General features: G+C 44.1%; 1 protein-coding gene across 3 annotated transcripts in view; it reads left to right on the top strand.

Moving 5' to 3' along the window:
* Positions 1 to 2,583: 2,583 nt before the first annotated feature.
* The window catches only part of hells (helicase, lymphoid specific), a 29,742-nt gene continuing 13,484 nt past the window's right edge, over positions 2,584 to 18,841 (top strand). The window contains exons 1-15 of one of the 3 annotated variants that reach the window (XM_079689592.1): positions 2,584 to 2,653; positions 3,169 to 3,266; positions 3,691 to 3,809; positions 3,957 to 4,079; positions 4,171 to 4,203; positions 4,301 to 4,328; positions 4,902 to 4,960; positions 5,051 to 5,092; positions 5,229 to 5,456; positions 5,890 to 6,072; positions 6,221 to 6,364; positions 12,331 to 12,527; positions 17,447 to 17,540; positions 18,111 to 18,272; positions 18,496 to 18,638. In XM_079689592.1, coding sequence (XP_079545718.1) covers positions 3,245 to 3,266; positions 3,691 to 3,809; positions 3,957 to 4,079; positions 4,171 to 4,203; positions 4,301 to 4,328; positions 4,902 to 4,960; positions 5,051 to 5,092; positions 5,229 to 5,456; positions 5,890 to 6,072; positions 6,221 to 6,364; positions 12,331 to 12,527; positions 17,447 to 17,540; positions 18,111 to 18,272; positions 18,496 to 18,638 — 1,577 coding nt within the window. In that variant the 5' untranslated portion in view covers positions 2,584 to 2,653; positions 3,169 to 3,244. Of the gene's footprint in view, positions 2,654 to 2,877; positions 3,267 to 3,661; positions 3,810 to 3,956; positions 4,080 to 4,170; positions 4,204 to 4,300; positions 4,329 to 4,901; positions 4,961 to 5,050; positions 5,093 to 5,228; positions 5,457 to 5,889; positions 6,073 to 6,220; positions 6,365 to 12,330; positions 12,528 to 17,446; positions 17,541 to 18,110; positions 18,273 to 18,495; positions 18,639 to 18,841 lie in introns of those variants that run through there. The other 2 variants (XM_079689591.1, XM_079689593.1) reach the window with 2 other exon arrangements.

Raw genomic sequence — 18,841 nt, 5'->3', positions numbered from 1 at the left:
TTTAACTTCAATATTTAAAAAAAATCACTCCAAAGGGAGTGCTTGTTCTTCCTTCTGTCTATCTGAATCTGTGTATTCTCATGTTCCGATTAACCCAGCCAAAATGTTCTTCTTTTGTGTCTTGATGTGATCTTGAGTCGAGGCTGATCCTCTTGCTGTGGTCCCGCATCCTGGATCCTCTATCCTGAGTTCTGGATTAAGTCGTGGACTTCGGGTCGTGGCTGAACCTGTCTCTGCGGTCCTGCCTGGGTCTCGTCGTGCTGCCTCCCTGAAGGCTCCCACAGGATTGTTGACATCTTCGTGGATTCATCCTATTAATATAGACACATGCATTTCCTAACATTCGGTCTACCTATGTTGTAAAATGTATTATCTCTTCGATTTACACACGGCATCTATTGCACGTCTGTCCGTCCTGGGAGAGGGATCCCTCTTCTGTTGCTCTCCCCGAGGTTTCTCCCATTTTTCCCTTTAAACTGTGGGTTTTTTCTTGAAGTTTTTCCTTGTACGATGTGAGGGTCTAAGGACAGAGGGTGTCGTTTTCTTCTCATACTGATATTCTGAACAAACTGCTGTTGTATTAGCTGTAAAATGTCTTTACTGTAGGGTATTTTTATTATTTGTACAGCACTTTGGCTCGACCAAAAATCGTTTATAAATGTGCTATATAAATAAAACTTGATTTGATTGATTTGATTTGAAAGGGTGTGCGCCAAGGTTCCATATTAGGACCAATAATTTCACCATATACTGTATGTAAATAATCTCTAATAATTTTTCAAATGCTGCTTTCCATTTTTATGCAGATGATACTGTTATTTATTGTTCATCCTCTTCTATAGAGCAAAGTCTTGATTTCCTCCAGTCTGCCTTTGATGTTATTCCATCCCATTTATCTCAACTCAAGTTAGTATTAAATGCAGACAACTCCAAACTCATGATATTCTCAAATGGCAAAAAGTGAACTTCTTTTCTCCCCAACATTTGTACTGTTCAAGGGACTGACATTGACATTGAAAGGGTCACTACATACACATATCTAGGTTTTTATTATTGATCAGAACTTATCTTTCAAGTCACACACTGAAAATGTTGTTTTAAAATTAGGTTTCTCCTTTCAGACAAGGAAACATTTGATCTCTGCAACGTTTTTACCAGTATTGGATTCTGGTGATCTGCTTTACATGAATGCCTCTGACCAGTGCCTAAAGAGTTTGGATACTGTGTACCATTGTGCATTATGTTTTATTACATATATATATATATATATATATATATATATATATATATATATATATATATATATATATATATATATTGTGAGTTTGGAATAAATATGCACTTTATGAAAATTATTAGTTGGTTACTGTTAGTAAAAAACAGTAAAGTTAATACTGGATGTTTGTTACACTTGGATATGTTTTCTGTAACACTTGTAACATAATTATTCTCCAGTTTATGCATTTGAGTGACTTGCAGTTAATGCTCGACATTCAATTCAAAACCTTTATTTATCCAGGTAAAATCCCATTGAGATCAATGATCTATTTTTCAAGGGAGACCTGCAGCAGTAGGTTCCACATGAAGACATAAAAACATAAACAACAGAACAACCAAAGGACATTATACAGCAAAAATGACAGGGATTACAATTTACATATCTATCCACATGTACAGGTACCAACAGCATCTGACTGTGGAGCATCAGACCGAGCTTTAAAAACATGTAGTGGTACCAGCTTGGTAATTTTACATTCTTTTTGCAGACTGTTCCAAGTTAGTGGAGCTGCACATCTAAAAGCTTTCTTCCCTAAGACAGTCCTAGCGCTTGGCACATTTAATAAAACCCAAGCATGAGATCTCAGGCAATAAGTACTTTCAATTTGCAGAGAGTTCAGTGAGCAGATATAAGATGGTACTTTATCCAACATGGCTTTGTAAATGAAAATGTACCAGTGACTGAGCCTCAGTACAGTAAGTGATGGCAAAACCGCCTTGGTTTACAGTGTACAGTGGTGCGTAAGTGCTTTACAGTTTGTCACACATCTCAGTGCACTGTGATAGTAAAACCTTATTGTGGTGTAATTATATATCCAAAGCAGTCAGAAGTCAGAAGATCAGTAGTGATGTTTAACCACTCAGAAGACAGCCCATCAAAATGAACACATTGGGACCTTTCAGAGAGGTAGTTCATCTTCTACATATAATAACGGACAAAGTAAAGAATGAAGTGGAGGCGATGTTTAAATGTTCGGAATTTGACCGTGTATGATGGTCCTCTTGAGTTGCCGTACAGCCAATGGCGTACAGCCATTGCTCCGTTTTCATGTTTTTTTAACATGTTTTTCACAAACATTTTCACACGCTAGGAGCATAGGAATAATTCAATTCAGTTCGTCATGATCTGTAGATGTGATTTGCCCTCGAGCACCCCTGGGTAAATTACCGGACAGCCAATCACAATGCGTACAATGCGTGAAGTCATTGGTAAGAGACGGCCCCCGAACACATATGGTACCCCGAACACATCTGGTACCGACACCGGCATTTGTCTTTCGCGGGAAATATCAGATTAGGGCGGGTACATATTTCAGGTCAGAGGGGTTGTTGTCTTGTTAGTATTTCTTTTTGTGCATGGAATTCTATGTAGAAGGTAAATGTGACTTCACTCCTCATTTATAATCGTGTATCACTGCCTTTATCCAATTTTGATGATGGTATTAACTTATTAAATTCTACAATATCTGCACTTTAATCACATACCACCCTATTTGACAAGTAGTAGTTTCGTCCTAAGTGGCGCGAAATGTAGAAGCCCCGCCTATAATAAAGGTACAAAAGTGTGCAGCACTGCTGAAGAAAATGACGGAAGTAAAGATAGCGAGTAAAAGATAAATCTGCCCTCTCATTCCAGCTCTCCCTCGTAACGTTGGCCTAAGAAGTTTTATTGTGAAAGTTATTGACCGGATCTGAGTTCCTTGTTTATGGTTATTTACCGTCTTTGTGACACGCGCTGACATTAAGGCAAAAGACCAAAGCGTTACTAGTCTGGCATGAGATAACATTTCTGTGCTTTTTTGAGAACTGCATGTGCACAGTGACTGTCGAGGTCTCCACTCCTCTAAGAGCTGCCTGAGTTTTGATATTTGTTCTTCCTCTTACTGACAGCCCGAAGGAAGAAAGCCGAAGTGGGTCCCCTCACTGCCCTAAACCGGATGAGCCCGAAGAGCCGCTTGGCACCGCAATGGAGACTGGAGCCGCAAACGGTCAGTCACAAGGGAGTCACATCTGTGGTACCAAGGGGCTTTCTTTCCTTTCCTTATACAATTGAGATTAACTGCTTGAAAGTCGACATAATGAGGAAGTGATGCAGTTTGTCAAATGCAGTAACTAATGAAAGTTGATCAACTTTGCAAAGATATGATAGTTTTTCTGAAACAAGGACAACTTTTTAAATTTTGTAATGCTATTTTATTTCTATTTCTGAAATATTTTGGACTGTTTATTTCTTGTATCTTAATTTTTCTTATGTACATTGCCTTGTGCTTTTTATGCTGCTGCATCACAAACATTTCCCAAATTTGGATCACTATCTATCTATCTCTCTCTCTCTATCTCTATCTATCTATCTATCTATCTATCTATCTATCTATCTATCTAGTGTTCATTATCATTGCTCTTGCTTTGAAGATGTCAGTGTGAAATCTGAGAATATGACTTCTGGAGTGATCATCACAAAAGAAATGGAGAAAGAGGAGAAGCAGCTGATGGAGGAGGGGGAAAAGAAGGAAAAGAAAATGATGGAAGAGGTGTGTTTATTTCCTTAACAAACAACTTTAGTTGTGTTAGATAAAAACTGTTTGTAGAAGAACAAACAAAGTTGGTAAATGATGATCATAGAAAGGTACGGAGAAGAACTATTCAAACTACTTAATGTATGATTATTCCTTCACAAGGCCCGGGTATCACGGAAGACGGATCCTCATGACATGCGCTTCAAGAGACTGCAGCACTTGCTTCAGAAGAGCAACATCTACTCTAAATTCCTGCTGACTAAAATGGAGCAGCAGCAGAATGAGGTGCACTGTGTAAACAGCACATGTTAGACTCCTGCAGTAATTGTGTTTGCTTTGCTCTCTTTCACTGTGCTCTTTTGTTAACTCATTGCAGGAAAAGGTCAGGAAGGAGAAAACTGATAAAAAGGTAAAGGGGATATTTTCCTAATAACAACATTTAAGCTTAAAATAAAAAAAAACTTTTCAAATCTTCTTCATAGATATGTTTGTCTTTTTAAATTCAGAAGACAAACGGTGCAGAGCCTGAGAAAGGTGAGTGGATCTTTTGATATGTGCTCATATATATATTAGGGCTGTCAAACGATTACAATTTTTAATCAGATTAATCACAGCTAAAAAATTTATTAATCATGATTAATCACTAGGGGTGAACCGAATGGGAAATTCTAGTGGAGTAATTCGTGACCACAGAGTGTGAACGTTGTGATCAGCTGTTTTAGCGCAGTTCTCCAGTGAAGGGGGGGGAGTCTCCCTCCGCAGCAGGTTGGCGTAGTTTTGGCACAATTCCGTTGTGCAGACCGACGTTAACAGCAGCCCTGTCCGTGCACACGGAGACCAACTCTTGTCCGGTGATCTAACCGCCTGCCACTGGTGGGATGTATGGGGCGGGCCATTCTGCACATACGTTAAATATTTTAAGGCAATTAATAAAAAATGGTAGTTAACGCGATAATTTTGACAGCATTAATATATTTATATAGATATATATATATTATTATTGTATTCCAATAAACACTGATCTTAACAGTTTATTTGATATGGTTTTATAAACTTGAAATCCAGATATGTGTGACGTGTGTATGACAAAATGTTCTATTGTATTAGATAAAAAGAAGAGGAGGAGGGATGAAGACTACAAAATAGCAGATGTTATTTCAAAAGAAGTAAGGTCTTATTCCAGTAGTCTGTTCTGCACATTTCTTTAACGTATAATTATCTGCTCTCATTGGTTCTGCTTCATTTTTGTCCTGCAGGAAATCATATCGGAAGCTAAGAAAGCTAAAGTGGAGGATGCGGTAATGGTGGCCTTTAATTTGACTTTTCTGCTCTTGTCAAGTAATCCAACAAGTGTAAATTGGATATAGAAAAAAACTGATTAATTAAAGACAGCACATCCAGTCGTACATGTGTAAACCAAACATGTGATAACAGGACAAGAATCGGGTCCAGAGGAAACTACAAGCGGAGGATATTGAGAAGATGAGCGATTCAAACCAGGACATCAAGAACCGTCTGTCTGAGAGGGTGCGGGACAACACCCAGCATCTCCTGGATCATCACAGGAAGGTGAACGGCCAGCCGGTGCCCGCCCAGCAGCCACTGCTTTTCACCGGGGGGGTCATGAGGTCGTACCAGATCGAAGGCATCGAGTGGCTCAGGGTGGGTACTTGTCGAGGTGGCTTGTTTTTCCAGTTAGTATGTAAGACCTTTCTGATTGGTTTTGTTAGAACGAGTCCCACACTTGGTGAGAATGTGACCTGCCTTTTGTATTGCTTTCCTCATTGGCTAAGGTTAGCATGCTTAGCATACCAAGTGCCATGGTAAATGATATTCTTTTGGCAATCGTAGCAAAGAATACATTTCGGCTTGCCTGTAAAGTAAATTGCCTTCTGCATCAACTTTCCTTTCCTTGAGCGAGTTGGTAGTCTATTATTACCCCATCACTCATCTACAGTGCCGCTGCTGAAATAAAGAAGCTTCAGTTTGCATGTAACAAAACCAAGATGCATTTTAGGGACCCCGTACGTCTGTACAGCCTCATATCATTTTGTAATTAAGAGTAAAGCAGCGGTGTATGTGTTCCATGCATCAGATGCTGTGGGAGAACGGCATTAACGGGATATTGGCAGATGAGATGGGACTGGGGAAGACCATCCAGTGCATTGCTCACATCGCCATGATGATAGAAAAAAAAGTGACAGGCCCCTTCCTTGTGGTGGCCCCGCTCTCCACGCTTCCCAACTGGATCAACGAATTCAGGCGCTTCACCCCAGAGGTAGGAGGCCGCGTTGCTGAGAGGAAACTAAAGACCTTGACTGCTTCCTAAAACATAATTGAAATAGTTTTAGTTTGCAGCTAACCCCGATGTTAGATCTGACAGGATGATGTCTGTTAATAAGTGCTGTTGTTGGTGTTTTTGCCAGGTGTCTGTCCTGCTTTTCCACGGTCCCCAGCCGGGAAGGGCCCAGCTGCTTAAGCAGATCCGCAGGCCCCATGGGCCCCTTAGCGTTTGTCCTGTGGTTGTCACCTCCTTCGAGATTGCCATGATAGACAGAAAATACCTGCAGGTAGGATCGCTGTGAATAAACACTTTTTATATATGACAGAAACATGCATGTTTTATAGGGACATGATGTGCAATATTATAATCATAGTTTTGTTCTCACTGCTTGTAATACTCATAATACAAAAACACATTTCAGTGCATGACATTAAGGATTTTGGGCCCTGTGGGCCATCTAAGCTAATTTACAGATGGCCCTGAGCCCAATAGAGATTGCCCTGAAAAATGCGCGCGGACGAAATGGCACGAAGGGTTTGGGGGGCCTCCCCCTAGAACATTTAGATTTTTGCAGGTCTTAGATGCTGTCTGGTGCATTCTCTAGACTGAATTATAAGATGAACCACCACAATATTATATTGTACAATTTCTATTTTATTCTTCATCTCACAGTAGCCTCTACAAGCCTATTCTCTTTACACACTCCATGTGCACGCAGTGTCACGTCACGTCACGTCTGTCCCTCCGGTGCTAGAGCAACGCTGGCGTCTTGTCTGACTGCCGCTTCTACCCCCGGACTGTTTCTGGATGTTTGTTTGTTTTGTCTACGGGTCTCTATGCTGGTTTTCGCCGATCCAAGGCTGCTCTTCACTCCGTTGTGCATCTCTCCAGCTCCGTTTCCATTCATAGGCTCCCTCACTACTGGACTGTATGCTACGTTAGCCATCAAAGCTAACAGCTGGCTCCACTCCGTCACCTTGATTACCCGGTCTGTATGCTACGTTAGCCACCGAAGCTAACAGCTGGCTCCCGTCACAATTGGACTACCTTATTACACCACTGGATTGTTTTTCCTGGCTCTGGGTGTGTTGATCGCTGCTCTGGACTCGGGTGAGTACGCTGTGTGTTTTGTGATGGTGATTGTGCCAACCTGGACCGACCTGTTGTGCGCCGTACATCAACAACAACAACACTCACTCTGTCTGGCTGCCCAGCCGGCGTTCTTGCGGGGAGCCTCCACTCCCCACCAGCTCGTCTACTGTTGGGTAGCTAGGTCCAGACATGGTGCCGCAGGGACGGTCTGGGGTAACCAACACCACACGCATCACTCACTCCAACACCTGGTCCACTGCTGCCTTCACATATCTCACTGCCTACCAACTCCTAGCCAATCAGTTAATAACCACTGCAAATACACTACCTTGGCTACTCTCATCTGCTGTTACCTTTCATCTGCTGCTTGGACTATCTCTCCCGCTGCTTCAGCCTACTACACCACCAACCTCTCGCCCTCTCATCTACACTGCTGCTGACCTCCACAGCCTCAATAACAACCATCGTCTCCCTGCTGCTACTGCCACCGCAGCTAGCGCCGCTGGGATCCTCCGCCGACGCCGCTACATCCACCGGGGCGCTGGCCTCCCCCGCAACCGACACCTCCCTGACGGTTCACCCATCCCCTCACTCTGGACTATCCCCCACCCCCCTGCCATCCCCATCCACCGCACTGCCAACCTCAACAACCTTTGTACCCCCTCCCCTGCTCCACCATCCATCTCCCTCGCACTCCTGAACTGCCGCTCCCTCTCCAACAAATCACCTGTTATACACGAACTGCTACTGGACAATAACATTGATCTGCTTCTCCTCTGTGAAACATGGCAACAGCCCCTGGACTTCTACGCTCTCAACCAAGCCACTCCCTCCAACTACAGTTTCACTGCCAGACCCCGCCTCTCCGGGCGCGGGGGTGGTCTCGCTGTTCTCCACAAACAATCCCTACACATCACTGAACTGAACCTCAACCTCCCGCCTATCTCATCCTTTGAACACCTTGCTTTCTCCCTCCCCAACTCTATCACTACTGTTCTAATCTACCGTCCCCCGAAGCCACACCCCTCTTTCCTCTCTGAACTGTCTGAACTACTCACCATTGCATCCTCTCTATCTTCCCACCTCCTACTTACCGGCGACTTCAACATCCACATGGATCAGCCCAATGCCCCCCTGACATCTGACTTCCTCTCCCTCCTTGACTGCTTCCACCTCACCCAACACATTGACTTCCCCACCCATACCAAAGGCCACATTCTGGACTTAGTCTGCTCCTCCTTTCTACCATTATCTAACCCCCAGCCCCTCCCCTTCCCACTCTCTGATCATCTCTGCATCCTCTTCTCCGCCCCTCTACCCTCCCCCCACAACCCCAAAAAACGCACCATCTCCTACCGCAACATCAAGGCAGTCAACCCCCTCACGCTCTCCCAGCTCATATCCTCTGCCTTCCCGCCCGACTCTGCCCCCTCTTCCCCTGACGACTATGCCACCACACTCAACTCAATTCTCTCTGACTCCCTCGACTCTCTGGCCCCCTGGAAAACCTCCTCTGTTTCATTCACCAACCCCGCCCCCTGGTACACCCCGGAACTCCGTACCATGAAACAGACCGGCCGTCAACTTGAAAGATTGTTCAAACGAACCCACCTCACCGTCCACGCCGAAGCCTATAAAGTTCACATCTCCTCCTACCGTGATGCTCTCCAAGCCGCCAAATCTGCCCACTTCTCCACCCTCATCGACAGCACCAACCGGAACCCCCGCATCCTGTTTTCCACCATCAATAAATTGCTCCAGCCACCTGACATCAATCCACCCTCCTCCCCTGACCTATGCAACTCCTTCCTCCTCGCCTTCAACAACAAAGTTTCACAAATCAACAGCTCCCTAACTGCCATGACCACTATCTCCTCCAACCCCCACGCCCCCCCTCCTCTCCCAGTCCACCCGCCCTTCCCTCCCCTCACTGCCTTCTCTCCTGTTGACTCCTCCCACATCCTAGCCATCATCACCTCATCCAAAACAACCACCTGCTTTCTTGACCCCCTCCCTACGACCCTAACTAAGGCCTGCCTCCCTGTCCTCATCCCCCACCTCACCACCCTCTTCAACCAATCTCTATCCCTTGGTCTTGTTCCCTCCATCTACAAACTTGCCTCCATCACCCCCATCCTCAAAAAGCCCACCCTTGACCCAGCCAACCTCTCCAACTACCGCCCCATCTCCAACCTGCCATTCCTCTCCAAAACACTGGAGCGTATTGTCGCCACCCAGCTCCACACCCACCTCCAGTCCAACAACCTCTATGAACCCCTCCAGTCTGGTTTTCGCCCACTCCACAGCACTGAAACAGCCCTGGTCAAAGTAATCAACGATCTCCTCTCCTCTGCAGACTCCGGTGCCCTCAACATCCTGCTACTACTAGACCTCAGCGCAGCCTTTGACACTGTGAATCACTCAATCCTCCTACAAAGGCTGCGCCAACAAGGTGTTGAGGGCTCCGCTCTCGACTGGCTCACCTCCTACCTCACCGACAGGCAACAATTCATCTCCCTCTCTGGCCACACATCCGCCCTCTCCCCAGTCACACAGGGGGTCCCCCAGGGCTCAGTCCTCGGCCCCCTCCTCTTCATCTGCTATCTTTTCCCCCTTGGTCACATTATTCGCAACCTCAACCTTGATTTCCACTGTTACGCCGATGACACCCAGATCTACATCACCACCAAATCCCCTCACAACCCTCCCCTCACCCATATCGAAACCTGCATCTCTTCAATAAAAACATGGCTGACTCACAATTTCCTTAAACTCAACAGTGATAAAACAGAGCTACTCATCATAGGCACCAGATCAACCCTCAATAAAACAGGACCCATTTCACTCACCATTGAGAATTCGACCATCACCCCCTCCCCCCTGGCACGCAATCTTGGCGTTATCCTGGACCCCACCCTCTCCTTTGACCCCCATGTCAGCTCCATCATCAAGATCTCCTACTTCCACCTCCGCCGCATTGCCAAAATCAAACACTACCTCCCCCCCCGTGCTGCTGAATCCCTCATCCATGCCTTCATCACCTCCCGCCTCGACTATTGCAACGCCCTCCTCACTGGCATCTCCTCCCATTCCCTCCATAGACTCCAAATGGTACAAAACTCTGCTGCCCGCCTCCTCACCCACACCCGGACCCGTGAACACATCACTCCCGTTCTCCGCTCTCTTCACTGGCTCCCCATCAAACAACGCATCATCTTCAAAACACTCCTCCTCACCTATAAAGCCCTTCACCACCTAGCCCCCCCCTACCTCTCTGACCTCCTCATCCCCTACAACCCCCCCCGAGCCCTCCGATCCTCCTCCACTCTCTCCCTCACAGTACCACCATCAAGACTCAAAACATTTGGCAACAGAGCATTCTCCAGATCAGCACCCCGCCTCTGGAACTCCCTCCCCCAATCTGTCCGCCACTCTCCCACACTGTCTACCTTCAAAACCCAGCTGAAAACATACCTCTTCTCCCAAGCCTTCAACTTACCCTACCCCCCAACCCACTGACTTCACTCACACCCCACGCTGTATCTCTTATTCACCCCACGCTGCATCTCTTACTCATACATTCATCAACTTTTTCTTTCCTCTTTTCCATTATGTTGTCTTTTGCTCGTTGTCCTATGCTTGCTCCCCCCCTGTGTTGTCCTCTGCCTGTTCATGTAATGTTCATGTTCAATTTTTCTTGTCCAATATGTTGTCTTCTGCCTGTTCACCCCCTTTCTGTACTTTTAATTTTTTTTGTAAGCGACTTTGGGTTATTGAAAAGCGCTATATAAATAAAAGTTATTATTATTATTATTACTTGTTTGTTTGTTCTTGTTTGTGTTAGCTCACTTGCATGCCCTGCATAGCTATAAGAAATACTTAAGTTGTTGGTGAAGACACTTTCCAAATGCCTTCCCAGATGTAAAAAAGTAGAAAACATAACATTCAGTTATAACTGCCAAAACAAACATTATTTACACTATTATGGCCCCTATTAAACATTTTTGTAATGTTATCTACTGTAAATTGGTCGAACGAATGCCTCCTCATCCGGAAGCTGACCGAGCAGACTCCGAGCAGCAGTCGAGAGGAGCCGAGCGCATCCGCGAAGCATACAAAATGGCGACGTCAGAGTTCCCGTTAGCCGGCAAATCTAAATCTCTCCGGTCAAAATAATTTCCCTTTAGCGCAATACCGCTTCAGTTGCGCCACTTATGTGTCAGACAAGAAGAGTATGTGACAGACAAGAATAGTCAATTCTAATGTCTAACACTTAATGTGGAGAAAGAGATGTGCTGTATGGGTTGATTGTGCGTTGATCTGTTGGTAATGCCTCGGGGTTCCGGTGGGCATGTAAACAAATGCATAATGCTGCGCTATACTTTGTGGCCTCACCCAGTTGCATAGCGACACTTATTGTTTAGGTGTCTTTTAATAAGCAGGTAGTCATATCATTAGCTAGAACTAGCTGGATCTGATCGATATGGACATAAACGCGAGTGAAGTCTAATCTGAAGGGAGAGAGAGATCAGCTGCTGCTGACGAGTCGACATGCAGCGGTGAGCGGACAAAACGCACACTTCAGGTTAGAATATCACACGTAGCTATTTTAATTACCTCTCAAACTACCTAAACTAGTTATAGATATGTTTAGTTTTACTGTCGGGTCACTCATTACTGGATCCGCGAGCTGCATGATACTGGCATAATAGATTGCCTGATCGGGCAACCAGTAGGTGAGGCTTCATTGCCTGATCGGGCAACCAGTAGGTGAGGCTTCATTGCCCGATCGGGCAACCAGTAGGTGAGGCTTCATTGCCCGAGCTAAATACTAGATGGCCCCGGGCCATCGGGCAGTCCTTAATGTCGAGCCCTGACATTTAATGCATGAACAACAAGCACATAACACATTTTCCACATATCTACATTTAACTGCAACCATACTTCTCATTGATTTGGGACTGCTGCTGACAACAAGCTTTTTGAATTGGGGGGTGGCAGTTTACTCGTTTAACAACCTTCCACAACATGTATTTTGCGATAGTATTGTTACATTTACTAAATGACTACATTTAAGAGGCCGACTTCCCCTCCGAAAACGCAGGCTTTTAGTACTCATTATCTTGATTATTGTACAGTATAATATATGTTCTGCTGCAGCGCTTCCAGTGGAAGTACCTGATAGTGGATGAGGGCCACAGGATCAAAAACCTCAACTGTCGGCTGGTGCGGGAACTGAAGCTGCTACCTACGGACAACAAGCTGCTTCTAACCGGCACGCCACTGCAGAACAACTTGGCTGAGCTCTGGTCGCTTCTCAACTTCCTGCTGCCCGAGGTTTTTGACGACCTCAAGAGGTTTGTGCACTGAGGAACTCTTCACCATGTTTCTGGGTTTTATTTATTGTTGCCGACTTCTGTAGAGAAAATAAGTAGGATGCTGAATGAAGTCTGTAAGTTACAAGTTTTCTCATCTATCCAAAAGTGCTGCTGGATAATACTTCGACACTTGTCCCGCTTGATTAAGAGCCTGCCGCCAAAAACGGCCTGCAGCAGAATTCTGACTTGTTAGATGGTAAATGGACTGCTGGCCACTGAAAGCGCTTTCCATTCACACATGTATGCATCAACTGATGGCAGCAATGCCATACCAGGGTGTCCGCGGGGTCTTAAAAAGTATTAAAAGTTGATAAATCAATTTAGCAAAAATTAAGGCTATTAAAAAGTATTAAACGGCAATTTCCAAGGTATTAAGAAGGTATACAGCAACGACAACATGAAACACCCTTTAATTTACTGAAACGACATGTCGGGAAACCCCCCAAGGCGGCCCCATGCATAGCGCGCCGTAAGATGCTTCTTATTATTTTAAGTTTCATTGCCTTGCTCCGCTCTGTGGGGGGGGGGGGGCACTAAACGACTACGGTAACGATAACGGGTTCCAAGGTCGGTAGACCGGCATACGCAACGCTCTGGGGGTCCAACGGCTCCGTGTGTAGGCCATATGATCATTTTCTGATAACGATGAAATAGCCCCGCCTCCCTCTCCCCACGTCTCCTGCTGCTGGGCTGTCAGAAGAGGGGGAGGAAAAGAGAGGCAGTCACCGTTTATTAAATATTATTATATTATTATTAGGGCCGGGACTTTAACGCGTTAATTAAGATTAATTAATTACACAAACATTAACGAGTTAAAAACATTTACGCATTTTAATCGCACTTATTTTTGCCCTGCGGAATGTTTCTCACTGGATGAGTTTCAGGCGTACCGATAATACTGGAGCACCAACTAACGTTCATGACTTCAGACAACAACAAACTACAGTGAACAATAGCCGGATCGCCGGAGCTGTTAGATTAACATTAACATGCTTATTGTAGTTCTAATTGCACTGCCTTGCGGCCTGTAGCACAGTCCTTGATGGAGCAGATGTGTGGACTGGACCTGCATTTTACAGGAAAGGAGTGAGCAGAGAGTAGAGTAGTTGTCGATTCTTGTTCTGTTTTCTGTGAATATCTGCCTCATCCTCTCAGACTTTGAGTTGCACACTACTAAAGAGACGTGTTACCATGGAAACCAAACAATGGTGTAGCTGTATTAAAGTCAGAGTGGAAACAGTCGTGTGTAAATCTGATTTTGTCAGAAACCGGGAGAGGGCAATGAAATCGGGAGTCTCCCGCGAAAATCGGGAGGGTTGACAAGTATGACCCACACCCAACCCACACTCAACCAGATGACTGGTTTCAGGGCCAGGATAACTAAGTCCACGTCTGAAAAAATAACCAGCTCACTGGATTGCACTCGACTGTAGACCACTTGGAGTGGTAGAAGATAAGGGGCTGCAAAAGGTACTACAGATTGCATCGTCTGACACAACATATGAGCTGCCATGCAGAAAGACAGTGACAAAAAGAATCCAGCAGCTTTATGACAATGAAAAGGAAGATAAAGAGAATTTATTGGAGAAAGCCGAATGTTTTGCCCTGACTGGGGATCATTGGACCTCGGTAAACAATTCAAATTACCTCTGTGTGACGGCACACTTTATTGACATCTTCTCACTGTTCTCAGGTCAAATATTTATATGTGATTAAAAATGCGATTAATTTCGATTAATTAATTACAAAACCTCTAATTAATTAGATTAATTTTTTTAATCGAGTCCGGGCCCTAATTATTATACAGAGAACAGAGTCGTTATCAATTTGTTTTAAAGCTCAAAAAATAACAAGGAAGACCTCTGACCGGCACTTTTCTAATTTTGTACGGAAGATTTAAACTTTAACGGACATGTTGACCGGCGGAACATTTTTTTTACGGAAACTCTGCCGCACTGTCCCCTCGTTCTTTGGAAGAGGCGGAGAGGTGGGAGATTTATAGCAGGAGAACACGCCGTCCACCGCGGAGAATAAACAGAAGGGCAACCATACTCCGGGGTCTTTTTCGCTGCTTTTGGTGTATTTCGGGCGGCAGCAGCGCCACTTACAGGCCTGTTAATGTACTACATCGTTTCCAGCATTTCCAGCGGTCTAGTGTGAACGGACACGTTAATGAATCGAATGCGTTTGAACGGAAGCCTTTTTTGCGCTTGCGTATGCATTTTTACGTATGCGTCCTCGTGGGGCCGGGGTCTAAGCCAAACTATATACAGTCACAGAGATCTGCTATTTTAAAGTAAAGTCAACACATATCGACCCTAAATATAGTCTATATTAAGAACGAGAAAAGTCTAAACATATCCTTTTTTGTAAACATATGACAAATGTGTGAGGGTGATGACGTCAGAGCATCGTCCTATGTGCCAGGGCTTAGCCCCGGACAGCCCCAGCCCAATTGAACCCCTGAGTGTTTGTGAGGGAGCTCCTATATGGCATTACCCCGCTGAAGCTCATCAAAGTTGAATATATTTCATAGTTCAAAGTTTTGTCAATTGTTTTGTTTATTGGTCAAATACTGGTTTCTAATGGTTTCTGAGGAGTTTTACTGGAATGAAAGAGCACAGAGTCTACAGAAGCAAAAAAGCAGCATACTGCATTAAACCTGACCTTCACAGAGAGGTTGAAGTTCATGTGGAAAGGAGGCTTCAGTAGTCTGTCTGCACTCTGTTTAGTTTTGCTATCTTACAGTCAATATAGTAAATGTTAGGTAAAGTGTGGCGCCAATGTAACCAGTGAGAACTCGAAGTTGTGATGAGGCAGTGGCGTAGCCACCATAGGGCCAGGGCGGGCCCAGGCCCACCCAGTTTACTCATTGGCCCTCCCTGAGAAAGCTTTGGTGTCATTTAAAAAAAAAAAAAAATTATAAAAAAATGTATTTACCCATTGAGAATATCCAAGAATTCAAAGTGAAATTCAAGTGAAAAAATATCGAGTTTAATTAATGTTGTATGTGTTTTGTCCTCTGAACCGAACTAATTTACGTTAAAATCTGATTGTTGGTTCTGGCGCGCGCCATAATAACATGAGAGGCAGAGAGCTGCCTGCAAAATAAGTGATGGCTCAAAGTTTGCTAATGAACTTTGTTTTGTTTTTAAAAGCCAGACTCCAAGAAGAGCCCCCACTGCCCTCATCTAGCAGCGATCTATAGCCTACGATCATTTTCTGATAACGATGAAATAGCCCCGCCTCGCTCTCCCCACCTCTCTTGCTGCTGGGATGTCAGAAGAAAATAAATGTTAACGGAAACTCTGACGCACGGTTCCCTCGTCCCTTGGAAGAGGCGGAGAGTTGGGTGTTTTTCATCTGCTGGTGGACAGTCCGGAGAGATATACACAGGGTTGGGTTGTATCGGAATACATGTAACAGGGTTACGTAATCAGAATACAAAAATCAAGTGTATTAAAAAACGAGTAATCTGATTACAGTTACTTTCGTAAACCTGAAGTTAATACATTTTGGAATACTTATTGGAATTATTGGTGGAAAAGTTTCCTCACAAAATGTAATATTCATTACCGGCAGAACTGTGTGCATACTGCACCGAGCGCTGCAGCATGTCTGAGAGAGATGCAGCGTGTCTGTGAGGCCCCGCCCCCGCACGCAGATGAGAGAGAGAGAGAGAGAGCTCTTTTAAAATATATTGAAAGTTAGAAACGGAGATAGTTAGATAAAATGTGCAAGATAAAGTTTATGTAGCATTTCTTTATTGTCAAAATGATGACATTTATAACGGGATAAAATCAAAGTGAATGGTCTGCTGCTGCTGAATGCATGTGGCAAGTGACTGGAACAAGTTATACAAGTTATTACATCGTTTCAGATAATAAATAATAATGATAATTCATTCTATTTAGGGGTGCCTTTCAAAGCACCCAAGGACACCTTACAATTCATAACATATTCTAAGGAAAGGTTTTAAGACAGTACAAAGAATGCAGTCGGGTGATGTTTTTTATGTGGGGTGCAGATGAGAGCTGTCCAGAATGACACCAAGATGTTGTGTTTGAGTTCTTGATAAGCCCTTAAAACAGTAAAATAAATGTCCCCTGTGCACCAAAACATACCCATCTGTTATGGAAAAAGAAAGTATTCTAAAAGTAATCTGCCACCGGTACCGGCAGTTAGCTTCTGATGCGCAGAAGAAAAATCTGGCCCACCCTATTTTTTACAGGCCCACCCTAAAGTACATTCCTGCCTACGCTATTGCGATGAGGTCTTAAAATGTATGGAAAGGGTCTTAAAAAAGGTCTTAAAAGGTATTAAATTTGACTACAGGATTCCTGCATATACCCTGCACACATCAATCTTCCAATGTTCTGAAGGTCAATACCAATGTTAGAATAACTATTTGGCCTGTGTTTATTTGTATTGTTAATTTTTGCCCTTTTTTATTGTACAAGGAAAAAGACTATTTTTATAAAAAACATGAACTGTCGCTCATCCCTTCATAACACTAACTTTTAATTAGCACAAGCTCCTAAAATGTAAAATGCTCCCATTGATTGGGTAATCGTTAAAAGGTTACTTTTCATGTCAACACATATGAAATGCAATTTTAGAAAGTTGGTTTGATTGTCGACTTCTCGGGAGTTTGTATTTCACTCTAAGCACACAGACCACGTCGCTCTGCGGACACACTGCGAACACACTGCAGACTGACTCAGCAGCAACACTGCAGCCAAAGCTTTCACATTGTGGAACATTTTTCCCACGGAAATTATCAGTATCTCTCTCTGAGAGAAAATAGGGCTTACATCGACCTCGAGGCAAGTTCTGCTGCTGTTCATTTGGAAGTGGTTTATCAGGTTTAACCTCTTGTTGACTTGTTTACTGTGCAGCTTCGAGTCATGGTTTGACATCGACTCCATTGGTGAAGCAGAGACTGTGGTGGCTACTGAGCGCGAGCAGAACATCCTGAGCATGTTGCACCAGGTCAGTCCTCCAAACCATCCCCACCCTAACCATAACTGTGAGAAGAGAAGTGTGGTTCTGCAGAGGACCTTGATAAATACAAATGTTGCTGAAAGGGCTATTTTTTTTTAACCGCAATCTGATGCGTATCACCATTTAGGGGTAACCATTTCATGTTTAGATTCTGTAAGCAAGGGCATTAACTGCCTTTTCTACTTTCATTTTAAGGAAGACTTTCATAGTACAACAACTGGACCACCATTTGCATGAAATCACCAAAAAGAATTACTATCTTGTCCAATCAGAGCGTAATATGGCTGTACTCAAGTGTATGGACAACGCACACGACCATGAGGATGAAATCTATCTAAACACAAAGTGCATCAAGTCTCAAACGTGGAGCGAAAATGAGGAGTAAAGCATGGACATGATGGTTGTTCTGATTCTTTGCTGTCCTCAAAAAACAATAATGCATTATTCTGTGATATAAGATCTATTTCTATGTATTGTTGCATTTGTATGCCTTCAGATTTATAGATGACACACTTGGTTTAGGCTTTGTGAATTTTCTAAAGGTTTACCCTTGTTCAGATTCTCACCCCGTTCCTGTTGAGGAGGCTGAAGTCCGACGTTACGCTGGATGTTCCTCCTAAGAAGGAGATCATTGTTTACGCTCCTCTGACGGACAAACAGGAAGTCTTTTATACCGCTGTGGTCAACAAAACCATTGCAAAAGTGCTGGGCCAGGAAAAGGTTTGCATGACTGTGTTCAGTCCCCACAGATACTATGAGATGTATATGTTGAATGCTGGCGTATACAAGTCTGGCTTAAGTCTTCAGTCAGAAGGATTGCAGCAATCCAAAAGTTAAGGGTTATACAACAAGGGGTATGTTCCGTGTTGGGGGGGGTGTATAAAACCATACCGCCATGGTTAGTGACCACACTTTGGTCTTCTCTCTGGGTATATGCATGCAGGCGGAGGCTCCTGTCGTCCTGGCTAAAAGTGGCAGGCCAAAGCGTAGCAGTCGGAAAGTAGTAGATTATCAAGAACGTGGTGGAGACACACCTTATGACCTGGAGAAATATCTGGAGAAGGTCCGCAAGGAGCTGGATCAAAGGTAATCACTGCCGAGACACTCGTGTGATTATAATACAAATATATTTGATTTCTTTACCTTTTTTGTAATGTCCTTTATTTATTCTCATTGATCTGTACAGTGTGATTTTGGTTTTCCTGCGTGTCCATATATGTTGTAACTAGGGTTGTCAATCAATTAAAATATTAAATTGCATGATTTCCGTAGTTGTCTCTGAATCAGCC

This window comes from Notothenia rossii, assembly GCF_949606895.1.
Source record: "Notothenia rossii genome assembly, chromosome: 6".
NCBI classification, from domain to species: domain Eukaryota; kingdom Metazoa; phylum Chordata; class Actinopteri; order Perciformes; family Nototheniidae; genus Notothenia; species Notothenia rossii.
Note: the sequence above shows the minus strand (reverse complement) of the source record. Positions and strands in the feature narration are given on the sequence as shown.